Genomic DNA, 13,066 nt, shown 5'->3' with positions numbered 1-13,066 from the left:
GGCCACCTTGATTAGTATTAAATAGCCTTGTAGCTTCAAAGCCTGGCTGATTCCTCCCTGGGGGAATCCTTTATTGGGAGGTGTTAGCTGGTCCTGATTGTTTCCTGTCTGGAATTCCCCTGTTTTCCGAGTGTTGCTCTTTATTTACTGTTCTGATTTTAGAGGTTTTTTTTTTTTTAAATACTGGTCGCCAGATGGTGCTCATTTTCACGATTTCCTCCTTTATGTTGAAATTGTCCACATGCTTCTTGTGGATTTCAGTGTCTTCCCTGTGTCGTCTGACATAGTGGCTGTCCAAGTGGTCGAGCATTTCTGTGCTCTCCAATAATACTCTGTGAGGTGTTCATGCGTATTTTATCTTGTCATATAGGAACTGGAATGCCTCCAGGACCATTTGGACGACTTGGTCGCCGAGTGCAGAGACATCGTTGGAAACCTGACGGAGCTGGAGTCGGAGGTGAGTGGCCTTTGTCCCACCAGGGGAAGGTAGAGTGGCCATAGCATGGGTAAAGCAATATTACACTACATACCTATCTCACCCCTAAACACAACTGTTCAGTTAACAATTTGATTGTCTAGACCAGGGGTCCTCAAACCTTTAAAGCAGAGGGCCGATCCACAATCCTTCAGACTGTTGAGGGGCCGAATGGTCATTTGAGGGAAAAAAACGAACAAATTCCTATGCACACTGCACATATCTTATTTGTAGTGCAAAACAACAACAATAACAATGAAAGAACAATACAATATTTAAAAATGAAAATAATTTTAACCAACATAAACCTATCAGGATTTCAATAGGAAGTGTGGGCCTGCTTCTGGTCAGTGAGATAGTCAGGTTAATTAGGATTGTTGTGTGTCTTCAACTCATTTCAGACTTTGGGAGAGCCTAAGTCCAAAATTATTTATTTATTCATTTACTAAATTTATTTACTACATTTATATCCCACCCTTCTCACCCTGAAGGGAACTCAGAGCAGCTGTATGTACATGCAATATATTATATTATTAGCATAGCACAATATTAGCATTATATATTACTATATCGAACTATACCACTATACTGTAATATTATATGTAATATATAACATATAATTAATATTATTATATGGTATTATTATTAGTATTATATTGTATAAAATGATATTATTATCAATATCTTTTGTATATACAATATATTATTAAAACTGATATAAAATACTATATTATAAATGAGGGCAGGGGCCAGGTAAATGACCTTGGAGGGCCGCATCCGGCCCCCGGGCCTTAGTTTGGGGACCCCTGGTCTAGACTGACAATGTGCACAACAGCACCCGACCTTCTGTGCACAGAAGTTGTAGCAGCCCCGGTTGGATTGAATACTTTCTGTCTCTCCCCGGCAGGATATCCAGATCGAAGCCTTGCTGATGCGGGCTTGCGAGCCCATCATCCAGACCTTCTGCCACGTAAGTGCCTTTTAGTTTCCTCCCCCTGCTTAATAATAATAATAAGAATAAGAATAATAATTTTATTTGTATCCCGCCTCCATCTCCCCCGAAGGGGACTCGGGGCGGCTTACAGCAAAATCAAAATACAAACAATGATAAAATATAAAACATCAGGACAAAAACAAAACCTCTATATATATATATATATATATATATATATATATATATATAAATATACACAATAAGTTCCATTAAGGTTGGCACTCAGACAACAAAGGGAAATATGGGGCCTTCCAGATACGGCTTATCTACAGCTGCCGTCTTCCCTTTGGCTGCTGGTTAGGGTTTAGAGTCAGAGACCTGCATGATTCCCATCCAAGCTCCGTCTACATGCATGACGTAGAGCAGGCATGGATCTACTTTGATGAAGTCCAAAACACCTGGAGGGAGGGCTGAAGTTGGCCCAGGCCTGCTAGATTGTGACATAGCTCTTTTTATATCTTCCCAAAAAAAACCCGTCCCACCTTTTCTATTTTCCCTCTTTGTGTATGTGTGTAAAAAACTGTAATCAAAATATATTATAGATATAGATCTATACGAATGTGTGTGTGTATATATACAGTAGAGTCTCACTTATCCAACGTTCTGGATTATCCAACGCATTTTTGTAGTCAATGTTTTCAATACATTGTGATATTTTGGTGCTGAATTTGTAAATACAGTAATTACAACATAGCATTACTGTGTATTGAACTACTTTTTCTGTCAAATTTGTTGTATAACATGATGTTTTGGTGCTTAATTTGTAAAATCATAACCTAATTTGATGTTTAATAGGCTTTTCCTTAATTTCTCCTTATTATCCAACATATTCGCTTATCCAACGTTCTGCCGGCCCGTTTATGTTGTATAAGTGAGACTCTACTGTATATATATATATATATATATATATATATTTATTATTATTTATTCACAGTATTTATATTCCGCCCTTCTTTCTCACCCCAAAGGGGACTCGGGGCCGATCACAATGCTCATACACATGGCAAACATTCGATGCCATTAGACATACAACATATTGACGGACACAGAGGCAATTTAACATTTCTCAGCTTCCGGCTTCATGAGGGAATGCTTAATTCCGGTCACAGGGGAAGCTGCCTCTTCACCGTCCACTTGTGACACCGAGTCCTTGATGGAGTACTTCCTCATTCTTCCACACACTGCTGGACATTTTTATGGTGTCGTAAATTAGTTAAATTAGCCTCCCCACATCAAGCGGTATTTAAATTTCCTACTTGACAGATGCAGCTGTCTTTTAGCTGCATAGGTCGACAGCAAGCTAGGCTATTTAATGGTCGGGAGCTTACTCTGACCTGGGCTGGCTTGAACTCATGGTGTCTCTGTCAGTAGTGATTTATTGCCCGGGGCTGTGGCGCAGACGGGAGAGCAAGCCAGTGCAATTAACTGCAATGAATCACTGACCAGGAGGTCATAAGTTTGAGGCCCGCTCGGAGCTATGTTGTTTGTCCTATGTTAAAAGGCATTGAATGTTTGCCTAATATGTGTAATGTGATCCGCCCTGAGTCCCCTTCGGGGTGAGAATATAAATGCTGTAAATAAATAAATAAAATTGCAACTGGCTACTAACCAGCTGTGCCACAGCCTGGTTTATCATATAAAATATATTTTAAAAAATATTATGTGTGTGTGTGTGTGTGTGTGTGCGCGCACACACAACCACCCAGTTGACCACTCATGAGCGAGTCACTGAGGACGAGCATAAAAAGGAATTTAAAAGGCGACTGAAAACTCAGAAAAATTAAAACTAAATCAGAGTTGATGCAAAAGCCGACAACAACAGCAGCAACCATTCCTTGCTTGGCTGCATCCCGGAGGCTGCCAGAAAGAGCGGCGGATTCCTGGCAGGTATCGTCAGCTTATGATGCCTTTCAGCCACTCCTTGCTCCCTTTCAGGAAATGGCAGACAACCAAATCGACTCTGGAGACCTCATGGAGTGCCTCATTCAGAACAAGCACCAGAAGGAGATGAATGAGAAGTGTGCCATCGGAGTCACGCACTTCCAGCTGGTGAGCAGGGCAGCGCACCTCCCTCCGTTCGGGGTCCAAGGCTCCCCCATGTGCTGGGCTGTGCCCTCTTGAGCATCCTTGTACCCGAGCGTGTTCTCCTCCCATAGGTCCAAATGAAAGATTTCCGCTTCTCCTACAAGTTCAAGATGGCCTGCAAGGAGGACGTGCTCAAGCTGTGCCCCAACATCAAGAAAAAGTAGGTGGAAAGGGGTGGAGGGAGATAGAGGTGCCGCTGCTTTTTGTACTAGATGGGAACGGTCTCCAAGTGGCCAGCTTCTGGTCAAAGGAAATCTAGCATCATGCCAAGTTTTTAACTTTATGGGGTTTTTTTATACATTACTAGCTTTGCCCGGCCAGGCGTTGCTGTGGCTTATGCTTTCAGAGTGTTGCTCTTTATTTGCTGTCCTGATTTTAGAGATTATATTGTTCTGTATTATTATATCACAGTAATTATTACATCTTATATTTATAATCTTATATTATCTGCTTAGAACTGGATTATCTGAGGCCCCTTCTTCACAGCTGTATAAAATGCACACTGAAGTGGATTATATGGCAGTGTGGAGTCCAGATAATCCAGTTCAAAGCAGATAATATAAGATTATAAATGGGTTATATAGCTGTGTGGAAGGGCCTTGAGTCTACACTGCCATATAATCCAGTTCAAATATAATAATCTGTATTTTATAGGCAGTGTGGAAGAGGCCTAACTCTGCCTGTCCCCTGGGCTGAGTGGGTTGCTAAGAGACCAAGTGGGCAGAGATTAGCCTTCTAACTGGCAGCAATTGAATAAAAACAATTATTCCTCTCCCTCTAATTAGGACTTTATTTTTCTTTTCTTTTTGTTGTATGAACGTAGAGGCCTGGATGAGGGGTTGTGCTGCCAAGTTTATTGTTTCTGGGGTGTGTAGTTTTGTTGTTTTGTCCTAGGCCGAAATTTCATTACCCTTTATATATATATAGATAACTGTATTTTTAATTTGCTTCTGACATGATAAATTTTCCAAGCCATAAAAGTAGAGGGAAGGTCAACAATTCCTGACAAGGAGGGTGGACTAGATCCCCTTTGGGAGTCCCTCCCAACTCTAGGATTCTATGCGGGGCGTCCCTAGGCCTCCCAAATCTCCCAAAGTCTTGTGTGCTTAGAGTTGTAGGGCTCTATCTCTGGGGCCAGGTATGGTCAACCCCTCTTTCCCTTTGTTTTCCCCCCAGGGTGGATGTGGTGATCTGCCTGAGCACCACCGTGCGCAATGACACGTTGCAGGACGCCAAGGAGCACCGGGTCTCCGTCAAGTGCCGCAAGCAGCTCCGGGTGGAGGAGCTGGAAATGGTGAGGACTGGAGCCGGCCCTCCCACTCGAAAACCCTTGCCTGCCTGCCTGGCCTTTGCTGCTCCTTTGCCGCTCTGTAATTATCCTTCCCGAGAGTCTAAACTGGGCTTCTTGCGGCTGGCGGGCTTGGGTTGGCCTTCTCAGGCACTCTGCCGCCACCACGAAGCCAAGGCCCCCCACAGTTGGAGCAGTGGGAATGAGAGAGCGATACTGGCTCTGTCAACCTTCTGGAACCAGAAGAATGAGTGAACCTCTCTCTCCGTTTCTATCCAAGCAGAGGATTTTTGGGATTTTTTTGTAACTATTTTTATGAGTCATATGACATTAGGGGTTGGGCATGTGCATATTTCGGCCTTCTGGATGTTTTGGATTTCGACTTCAAAGTCCAAAACTTGTGTGTCCAAGTAGAGGGTTTTTTGGAGTGAGCAACCATGAAATGAGTTATATGTGCACACGCGCACTGGTGTGTGTGTGTGGCCTTTGCTCCCCAGCTGGGCTTGGCGGCATCAACCCCGGGAGCTAATGAAGGCTTCCCAGCAGCTGCCTGCTTCTTTATACACTACTAGCTGTGCCCGGCCACGCATTGCTGTGGCCAAGTCTAGTGGTATGGGAAATAAAGTATTGAGGAATTGGTGGTAGTTAAGGTCAAGGGTAAAGGTTTTCCCCTGACGGAGCTTAGCCTTCTAACTGGCAGCAATTGGCTAAAAACAATTATTCCTCTCCCCCTAATTAGGACTTTATTTTTCTTTTATTTTTGTTGTATGAACGTAGAGGCATGGATGAGGGGTTGTGCTGCCAAGTTTAGTGTTTCTGGGATGTGGAGTTTTGTTGTTTTGTCCTAGGCCGAAATTTCATTACCCTTTTATATAGATAGATTGTGAAGACTCAGCAACAATCCAGGCTTGCTGCCTCCATCCTCCCCTGTACTCTGTTGAAGACGTCTGCTGAAGGGAGATGTCTGCATTGTGTTTCTGGCCCACCACACATACACCTGCCCTTGACTTTTGTTATTGTTCTTCTCAGAGGTGCTTTCTTTGCGCATTCCACCTTTTGTCAGGGTCAACCTTGTTTTGTCTTGTAGACGGAGGATATCCGATTGGAACCAGACCTTTACGAGGCCTGCAAGTCGGACATCAAAAACTATTGCCAGAACGTTCCCTACGGCAATGCTCAGGTGAATGACCTCCTGTATTATGAGCCCTAAACCACCACAGTTAGCATTTCTGGGAGTTGAAGGCCAAAACATCTGGGGACCCACAGGTTGAGAAACATGGACCCAAACCATGGGAACGATAGCTCTGGTATCTACCTCTCCCTGATGGCACTGGCACTACTTGCACTTTTGGCCCAGTTTCTTTTGGAGCCAACCCAAGATTTTATCATTTATTTATTGTTATATATTTTAGACTTAGGCTCGCCCAAAGTCTGAAATGTCTTGAAGGCACACAACAACCACAATCCTAATTAACTTGACTATCTCATTGGCCAGAAGCAGGCCCACACTCCCCATTGAAATCCTGATAGGTTTGTTAGTTAAAGATTGTTTTTATTTTTACATATTGTATTGTTCTTTCATTGCTGTTGTTATTTTTTTGCTCTACAAATAACAACTTTATTTTTCTATCCTGCCTCCATCTCCCCGGGTGGCTAACACAGAGCCAAGCCCGAAGACAATAAAACAAAACAAAAAAAATAGCATCTTCAAATAAATAAAAACATTGATTTTTTTCAAATGATAATGATAGTTTTACATGTAATATTACTAATAATATTACAATATATTGATACAGTACAATATAGTAATTTATTACCAGTATTGTACTGTGCTAATATAATACTGTATGTAAATTTAATTTGTAAGCTGCTTTGAGTCCCCTTCGGGGTGAGAAGGGCGGCATATAAATGTAACTAATAAAAATAATAATAATAATAATAATAATAATAATAATAATAATAATAATAATAATAATAATAATTCAGCCCCTCAACAGTCTGAAGGATGATGGACTGGCCCCCTGCTTTAAAAGTTTGAGGACCCCTGATCTGAAGGTATACTTTAATCCATTAGCTAGTAAATTAGTCTTGTGCCCACTCTTCTCCCCTTTCATAACTTCCTCCGAGTCTTGTTGGACTGCAGCTGCCATATATCCCTGGTTAGTCCCGATGGCTGGGGATTATTAGAGTTGCAGTAGAACACATGAGTTTGAGAATGGAGGCTCTTAATTGTCTTGGATCCCCGTTCTGTCTGTCTGTCTTTCTTTCTTTCTTTCTTTCTTTCTTTCTTTCTTTCTTTCTTTCTTTCTTTCTTTCTTTCTTTCTTTCTTTCTTTCAAAGAGCGCTTCCTGGAGCACCGTCTGCACCCAAACATGTTCGGACATGCTTTGGCTCCCTCTCTTCGGAAGCCCAGGAGCCTGTGTTGACTTTGTGGGAGTGCTTCTGGGTTCATTCCCATGCCGTTCATTGAACTTTGAGACTCTCCTCCTGATAGTCCTCACCCTTAATTTAGCACCTGCTTTGCTCTACCGATACTATTGTTCCGGAGCTGCTGCCCTTCTTCTCCTTTGGTCCTGATGGTTGACAAACCCTCAGCGGTGCTGCCACCTGGCGTCTCATTCCCTTGGCTGTTCCCTTGCAGATTATCGAGTGTCTGAAGGAAAACAAGAAACAGCTGAACACCCGCTGCCACCAGAAGGTCTTCAAGCTCCAGGAGACAGAGATGATGGACCCAGAGCTGGACTACACCCTCATGCGGGTCTGCAAGCAGATGATTAAGGTAACTATGGCCTTGCTTTTTGTCCTTTGGACTCTTTGTTGTGAAGTGTCGAAACCAGGCCGTTGGGTTTAAGAGTGCAAAACAAGACACAATGATATGGAAATCTACAATCTGCCAACTGCAAAAGGCCACCCTGCTGGGATCTGCAGCATCATCCGAAAATACATCACAAAGTCCTAGACACTTGGGAAGTGTTCGACTTGTGATTCTGTGATACGAAATCCAGCATATCTATCTTGTTTGCTGTGTCATAATAAATATATAATAATAATAATAATAATAATAATAATAATAATAATAATAATAATAATAATAATAATAATAAGTCTATTCCCTCCTGAGTCATCATCCTATAACCATGCCACACAACGGAACAATGCAATCTTGTCTGACTTTGCCTTTCTCTGTTTTGGCAGAGATTTTGCCCTGAGGCCGATGCAAAGACCATGCTGCATTGCTTGAAGCAGAACAAGAACAGCGAGGTGATGGATCCCAAGTGCAAGCAAATGATCACCAAGCGCCAGATTACACAGAATACAGGTAATGGTGGTCTCGTTCCGAAGCTTGTGGTGGAGCAGGGAGCAAAGAGTGGACCCGTCTTCCAAATGTTCAGGTGGAATCCCTTCTCCTGCAGTTCTAATCCGTTGCTTCATTGGGTTCTACTCTCCGGAGCCATTTGATCTGTCTAGCCAGCTCAGTGCAGGAATCGTATAATACAGAATCTCATAATGTTAGAGGAGCAAACACTCATGAGCTATTATTTCACATGCCAGCAGAACAGAATGAATACAGCCTTTTAATATAATATAATATATTATAATATAATATAATACAATCTAATAATTACTAACTGATGCTCTGGGGCCAATATACAATATAATATACAATAATATATAATAATATAATATATTGTATATACATATAATATTGATAATAATATTATATTGTAATACAATATAATACAGTAATACTAATACAATATAATAATAATAATAATAATAATAATAATAATAATAATAATAATAATAATAAATTACATGTAATGTTACTAATAATATTGCAGTATAGTGGTATAGTACAATATAGTTAAAACAGTGATATAAGTAAGTAAGTAACTTTATTTCTCTACCCCGCCACCATCTCCCAGCAGGGACTCGGGGCGGCTACACGGGACACAGGCCTGAAGATACAGAACAAGTAGATCAGTTAAAACGTATTGCAATAAAAACACAGTAAAAACAGCATTTATATAGAACAGTTACTTTAAATAAAACAATACATTAAACCATAAAACTCAGTTAACATATAAATCAGTTAAAAATAAAGTAGGATAAATAGACCACCAGGTTGGTGGAGGGGATGGCATGGAGGGGTCATTTAAACTAAGGTGCAATAATAAAGTTCTAAAGTGCTTTGGGGCCAAAGGACAAAGTGTAAACGTTTCTGGACCGAAGGGGTGGGAGACGGCCGGCCAATTTGTTATGAGAAGAGGGGCCTGTGCGAAAGAAGGTGTATTAATCTGACTTTTGGTCATGGGGACTCAGTTATTCAAATGTGCAGCGAAAAAGCCAAGTTTTAGCTGCTTTTTAAAAGAAGCAAGGGTGGGGACCTGCCTGATGGATGCTATTAAAATACATGTAACAAATATACACAGGTAAAAAATGCAGGTTATAATTTGAAAGAGTCCTTCCAATTTAGCTGCAATAAAAGCTAGCAAACTAAGAAAAAAAACCCTTCAGTTGAGTCTGATTGGTGGAAGCTGTGCCATTCTGCAAACAGGTCTGTCCTTCCTTCCTTCCCTCCTTCCTTCCTTTCCTCCTTCCCTCCTTCCCTCCTTCCTTCCTTCCTTCCTTCCCTCCTTCCCTCCTTCTCTCCTTCCTTCCTTCCCTCCTTCCTTCCTTTCCTTCTTCCCTTCTTCCCTCCTTCCTTCCTTCCTTCCTTCCTTCCTTCCTTCCTTCCTTCCTTCCTTCCTTCCTTCTTTCCTTCCTTCCTTCCTGTATCTAACCTGGATCTCTCGACTGCTCCTTTCCTCTCCGTGCAGATTACCGCCTGAACCCGGCTCTCCGGAAGGCCTGCAAAGCGGACATCCCCAAGTTCTGCCAGAGCATCCTGAGCAAAGCCAAGGACGACTCGGAGCTGGAGGGACAGGTCATCTCCTGCCTGAAGCTGAAATACGCAGACCTGGTGAGGGAACGAGAGAGTCCCAACTTAAGAGTGTTTTGAGTTAAGAGCCATTGCTCAGCCCTGGGTTCGCTTTGACATAAGAGCATTTAATGTCGAGAGCCAGTGCCCGAGGGAGCGCTGGCACGAGAGCACAGGGCTTCGGGGAGCGGCCTCCGTGCCTCGTAGTCGTGCCCACTTTGAGAGATTGCTGCCCGTTTTGCTCTTGTCCACTTTGAGGAACATTAGATTAGTTGGTTTTATGTGGTTGTTATTCCTTGAATCAGATCCTAAGACATAAGGCAGTGCAAAAGAGACCAGTATTACAAATTAAACAGTTCAAACAAATAAAAGAATCAGCTGGTCACTTGAAGAGCCACCGTTACTGGCAAGCGGCGGATCCATCTTTTCCGTCGTGTTTACCTGACGGGACCCTCTCTGTTCTTGCCCTCGGCAGCGCCTCTCCACCGACTGCGAAGACCAGATCCGCATGATTATTGAGGAGTCGGCCCTGGACTACCGGTTAGACCCTCAGCTGCAGATGCACTGCTCCGATGAGGTAGGAACACCTTTCGCATCCATATCAAAAGCTTGGGGGGCGGGCGGTGCCCGGGTTATTAGAAGAAGGCCTTGTTTGTTTTGGGATGTTAGGCTATATCACTGAAGTTTGGTCCAGATCTGATGTTGTCTGGGTTCAGTGCTGTCTGGATAAGGGTGAACTACAACTCCCAGATTCCCAGGGCAATCGCCCCCAAATGCTGGCAATATTCGCAGTTGGCCATGTTGGGTCTGTATGCCATGTTTGGTCCAGATCCATCCTCCGCTGGGTTCAGAGGGAGGCTGTCTGTGTAAGCGGGCACCTCCTCCACAAACACACATACACATTTTTCACTTTTATTATGGGTATAGATATGTTTTGTTGCTGCAAAGTCAGGGACCGACCCCGATATCTTTTATGTCTCAAAAGATTTCCAACTTGTGCGCAGAGGAAGCGGCCGCCCAGGAGCAGACGGGGCAGGTGGAAGAGTGCCTCAAAGTGAACCTGCTGAAAATTAAGGCGGACATGTGCAAAAAGGTAAAGGAACCAGGTGCAATGTTCAGCACATTTGCAGGGTGGACATCCTGAACATGGAAGAGTCTCCCAGAGTATACCTTGTGCTGATATTTATATTAAGATGACCAAAAGGTAGGCAACCCTGCAACGCACTGAACGATGTCTAAGTCTCGGTCTTCAATGTGCCGCGGTGTCTTTTTCTCCCCAGGAGGTGCTGAACATGTTGAAAGAGAGCAAAGCGGACATCTTTGTCGACCCCGTCCTCCACACGGCCTGCGCCCTGGACCTCAAGCACCACTGCGCTGCCATCCCGCCCGGGCGGGGGAGACGTAAGTCTTGTGGGACTTCTGGAGCCCCAGAAACACTTGGGACCCCCCGAGGCTGGACACAATCGTATAATAATAAGTTTATTTTTTATATCACGCCCCATCCCCCCGAAGGGACTCAGGGCGGCTCATAACAGGGACAAACCCAGAAACATACAATTAAATACAACAGTATAAAATGCACAATATAAAATACATAACAATCACAATAGTATAAAATACACAATATAAAATACAACAATATGAAATACATAACAATCACAATAATATAAAATACACAATATAAAACACAACAATATAAAATACATAACAATCACAATAGTATAAAATACACAATATAAAATACAACCATATAAAATACATAACAATCGCAATAGTATAAAATACACAATATAAAATACAACAATATAAAATACATAACAATCGCAATAGTATAAAGTACACAATATAAAATACATAACAATCAAAATAGTATGAAATACACAATATAAAATACACAATATAAAATACATAACAATCACAATAGTATAAAATACACAATATAAAATACATAACAATCACAATAGTATAAAATACACAATATAAAATACAACAATATAAAAGCTGTGGTCTAAGCACAGATGGGCATGTTTTCTGCAACATTTCAGGGTGATTGTGTATGTTTTGGGGGCAAAGGGAACAATATGATTATTTCCCAAAAAATAAAATCTGCTTGTCTGATTATTCTCAAATGGTTCAATCGGTCAGACAAACAACCATTATACAAATACCCACATTGACTCGAGTCTAATGCGCCATCAAATCTAACGTGTACCCAAGTTTTCAAAACCCTGAAACAAAAAAAAAGTATTTTCTGGCAAATGTAATGCACCGCGACAAAAAGTGCACTGTGTTGTCGAAGGCTTTCATGGCTGGAATCACTGGGATGCAGTGAGTTTTTCGGGCTCTGTGGCCGTGTCCCAGTAGCATTCTCTCCTGGTGTTTCGCTTTGTGTCTGTGGCAAGCATTCTCAGAGGTTGTGCCTGCCATAGATACAGGCAAAACATTAGGAGAGAATGCTACTAGAGCATGGCCACAGAGCCTGAAAAACTCACAGCAGCCCAAAAGGTGCACGCTTTGACATTCGGCCATTTGAGCATTAGATTTGAGTAAATACAGTAAGTCACAAAAACATTGCCCTTGGTCTTTCCATGCAAACATATATTCCAAGAATGTAACCTTTCTACACATTATACGTTTGTTATGATGGTTTAAGGTGGAAAAACTCATGACTTTTCCTACACATGAGACACCGAGGGTTGTGTTGATGCCAGGCATGGCTATGATGTTTGTGCTGGGGCTCCTGGGGCTCCTTTTACCATACGGTCTTCTTTTTCCTTCCTTCCTTCCTTCCTTCCGCAGAGATGTCCTGCTTGATGGAGGCCTTGGAGGACAAGCGCGTGCGGCTGCAGCCGGAGTGCAAGAAGCGCCTGAACGACCGGATTGAAATGTGGAGCTATGCCGCCAAGGTGAGAGAGTGAAGCCACATGCTTTATCCTTCTCTCTGGAAAGATCGGGGAGCCGGGAGGGAACCTATCTGTCTGCAGAGAGGCCCAAGGCAGCATAGCCCAGTGAATAGTCAATTGCTGCTTTCATTTTACCAGAAAGTGGAGATAAAGAGGATAAGATAAGGGACCAGCTGTCTCTAAGATGATGGATGAGAGTCATAGATTTTGGAAATAACCGCACCCAGTCTCTTGGAACATACTTACTCTTTTGGAAATAAATGGCAGTCATAGCCTTATTGAAAAGGAAAAATGATGTCACATCCGTTTGGCAAATGTGAATCTCCATGAACATGTGGAAACCACCTTTTGAAAACCACTAGTCAAGAAAAGCTTGACCTTGTTAGACGTCAACCCTTTG

The 13,066-nt window shown here is 42.5% G+C and overlaps 1 protein-coding gene across 1 annotated transcript in view; it reads left to right on the top strand.

Annotated features, from left to right (window-relative positions):
* glg1 (golgi glycoprotein 1) overlaps nucleotides 1–13,066 on the top strand; it is a 74,039-nt gene that overhangs the window by 55,318 nt on the left and 5,655 nt on the right. Inside the window, exons 13-25 of the mRNA XM_062961526.1 lie at nucleotides 371–457; nucleotides 1,383–1,445; nucleotides 3,405–3,518; nucleotides 3,626–3,714; nucleotides 4,731–4,848; nucleotides 5,930–6,022; nucleotides 7,484–7,621; nucleotides 8,038–8,161; nucleotides 9,663–9,805; nucleotides 10,239–10,340; nucleotides 10,749–10,856; nucleotides 11,044–11,164; nucleotides 12,563–12,669. Coding sequence (XP_062817596.1) covers nucleotides 371–457; nucleotides 1,383–1,445; nucleotides 3,405–3,518; nucleotides 3,626–3,714; nucleotides 4,731–4,848; nucleotides 5,930–6,022; nucleotides 7,484–7,621; nucleotides 8,038–8,161; nucleotides 9,663–9,805; nucleotides 10,239–10,340; nucleotides 10,749–10,856; nucleotides 11,044–11,164; nucleotides 12,563–12,669 — 1,407 coding nt within the window. The remainder of the gene's footprint in view (nucleotides 1–370; nucleotides 458–1,382; nucleotides 1,446–3,404; nucleotides 3,519–3,625; nucleotides 3,715–4,730; nucleotides 4,849–5,929; nucleotides 6,023–7,483; nucleotides 7,622–8,037; nucleotides 8,162–9,662; nucleotides 9,806–10,238; nucleotides 10,341–10,748; nucleotides 10,857–11,043; nucleotides 11,165–12,562; nucleotides 12,670–13,066) is intronic.

Source organism: Anolis carolinensis, unplaced genomic scaffold (assembly GCF_035594765.1).
Source record: "Anolis carolinensis isolate JA03-04 unplaced genomic scaffold, rAnoCar3.1.pri scaffold_9, whole genome shotgun sequence".
In the NCBI taxonomy this organism is placed as follows: Eukaryota; Metazoa; Chordata; class Lepidosauria; order Squamata; family Dactyloidae; genus Anolis; species Anolis carolinensis.
The sequence above is the reverse complement of the archived record's forward strand: the minus strand, read 5'-3'. Positions and strand labels throughout refer to the sequence as shown.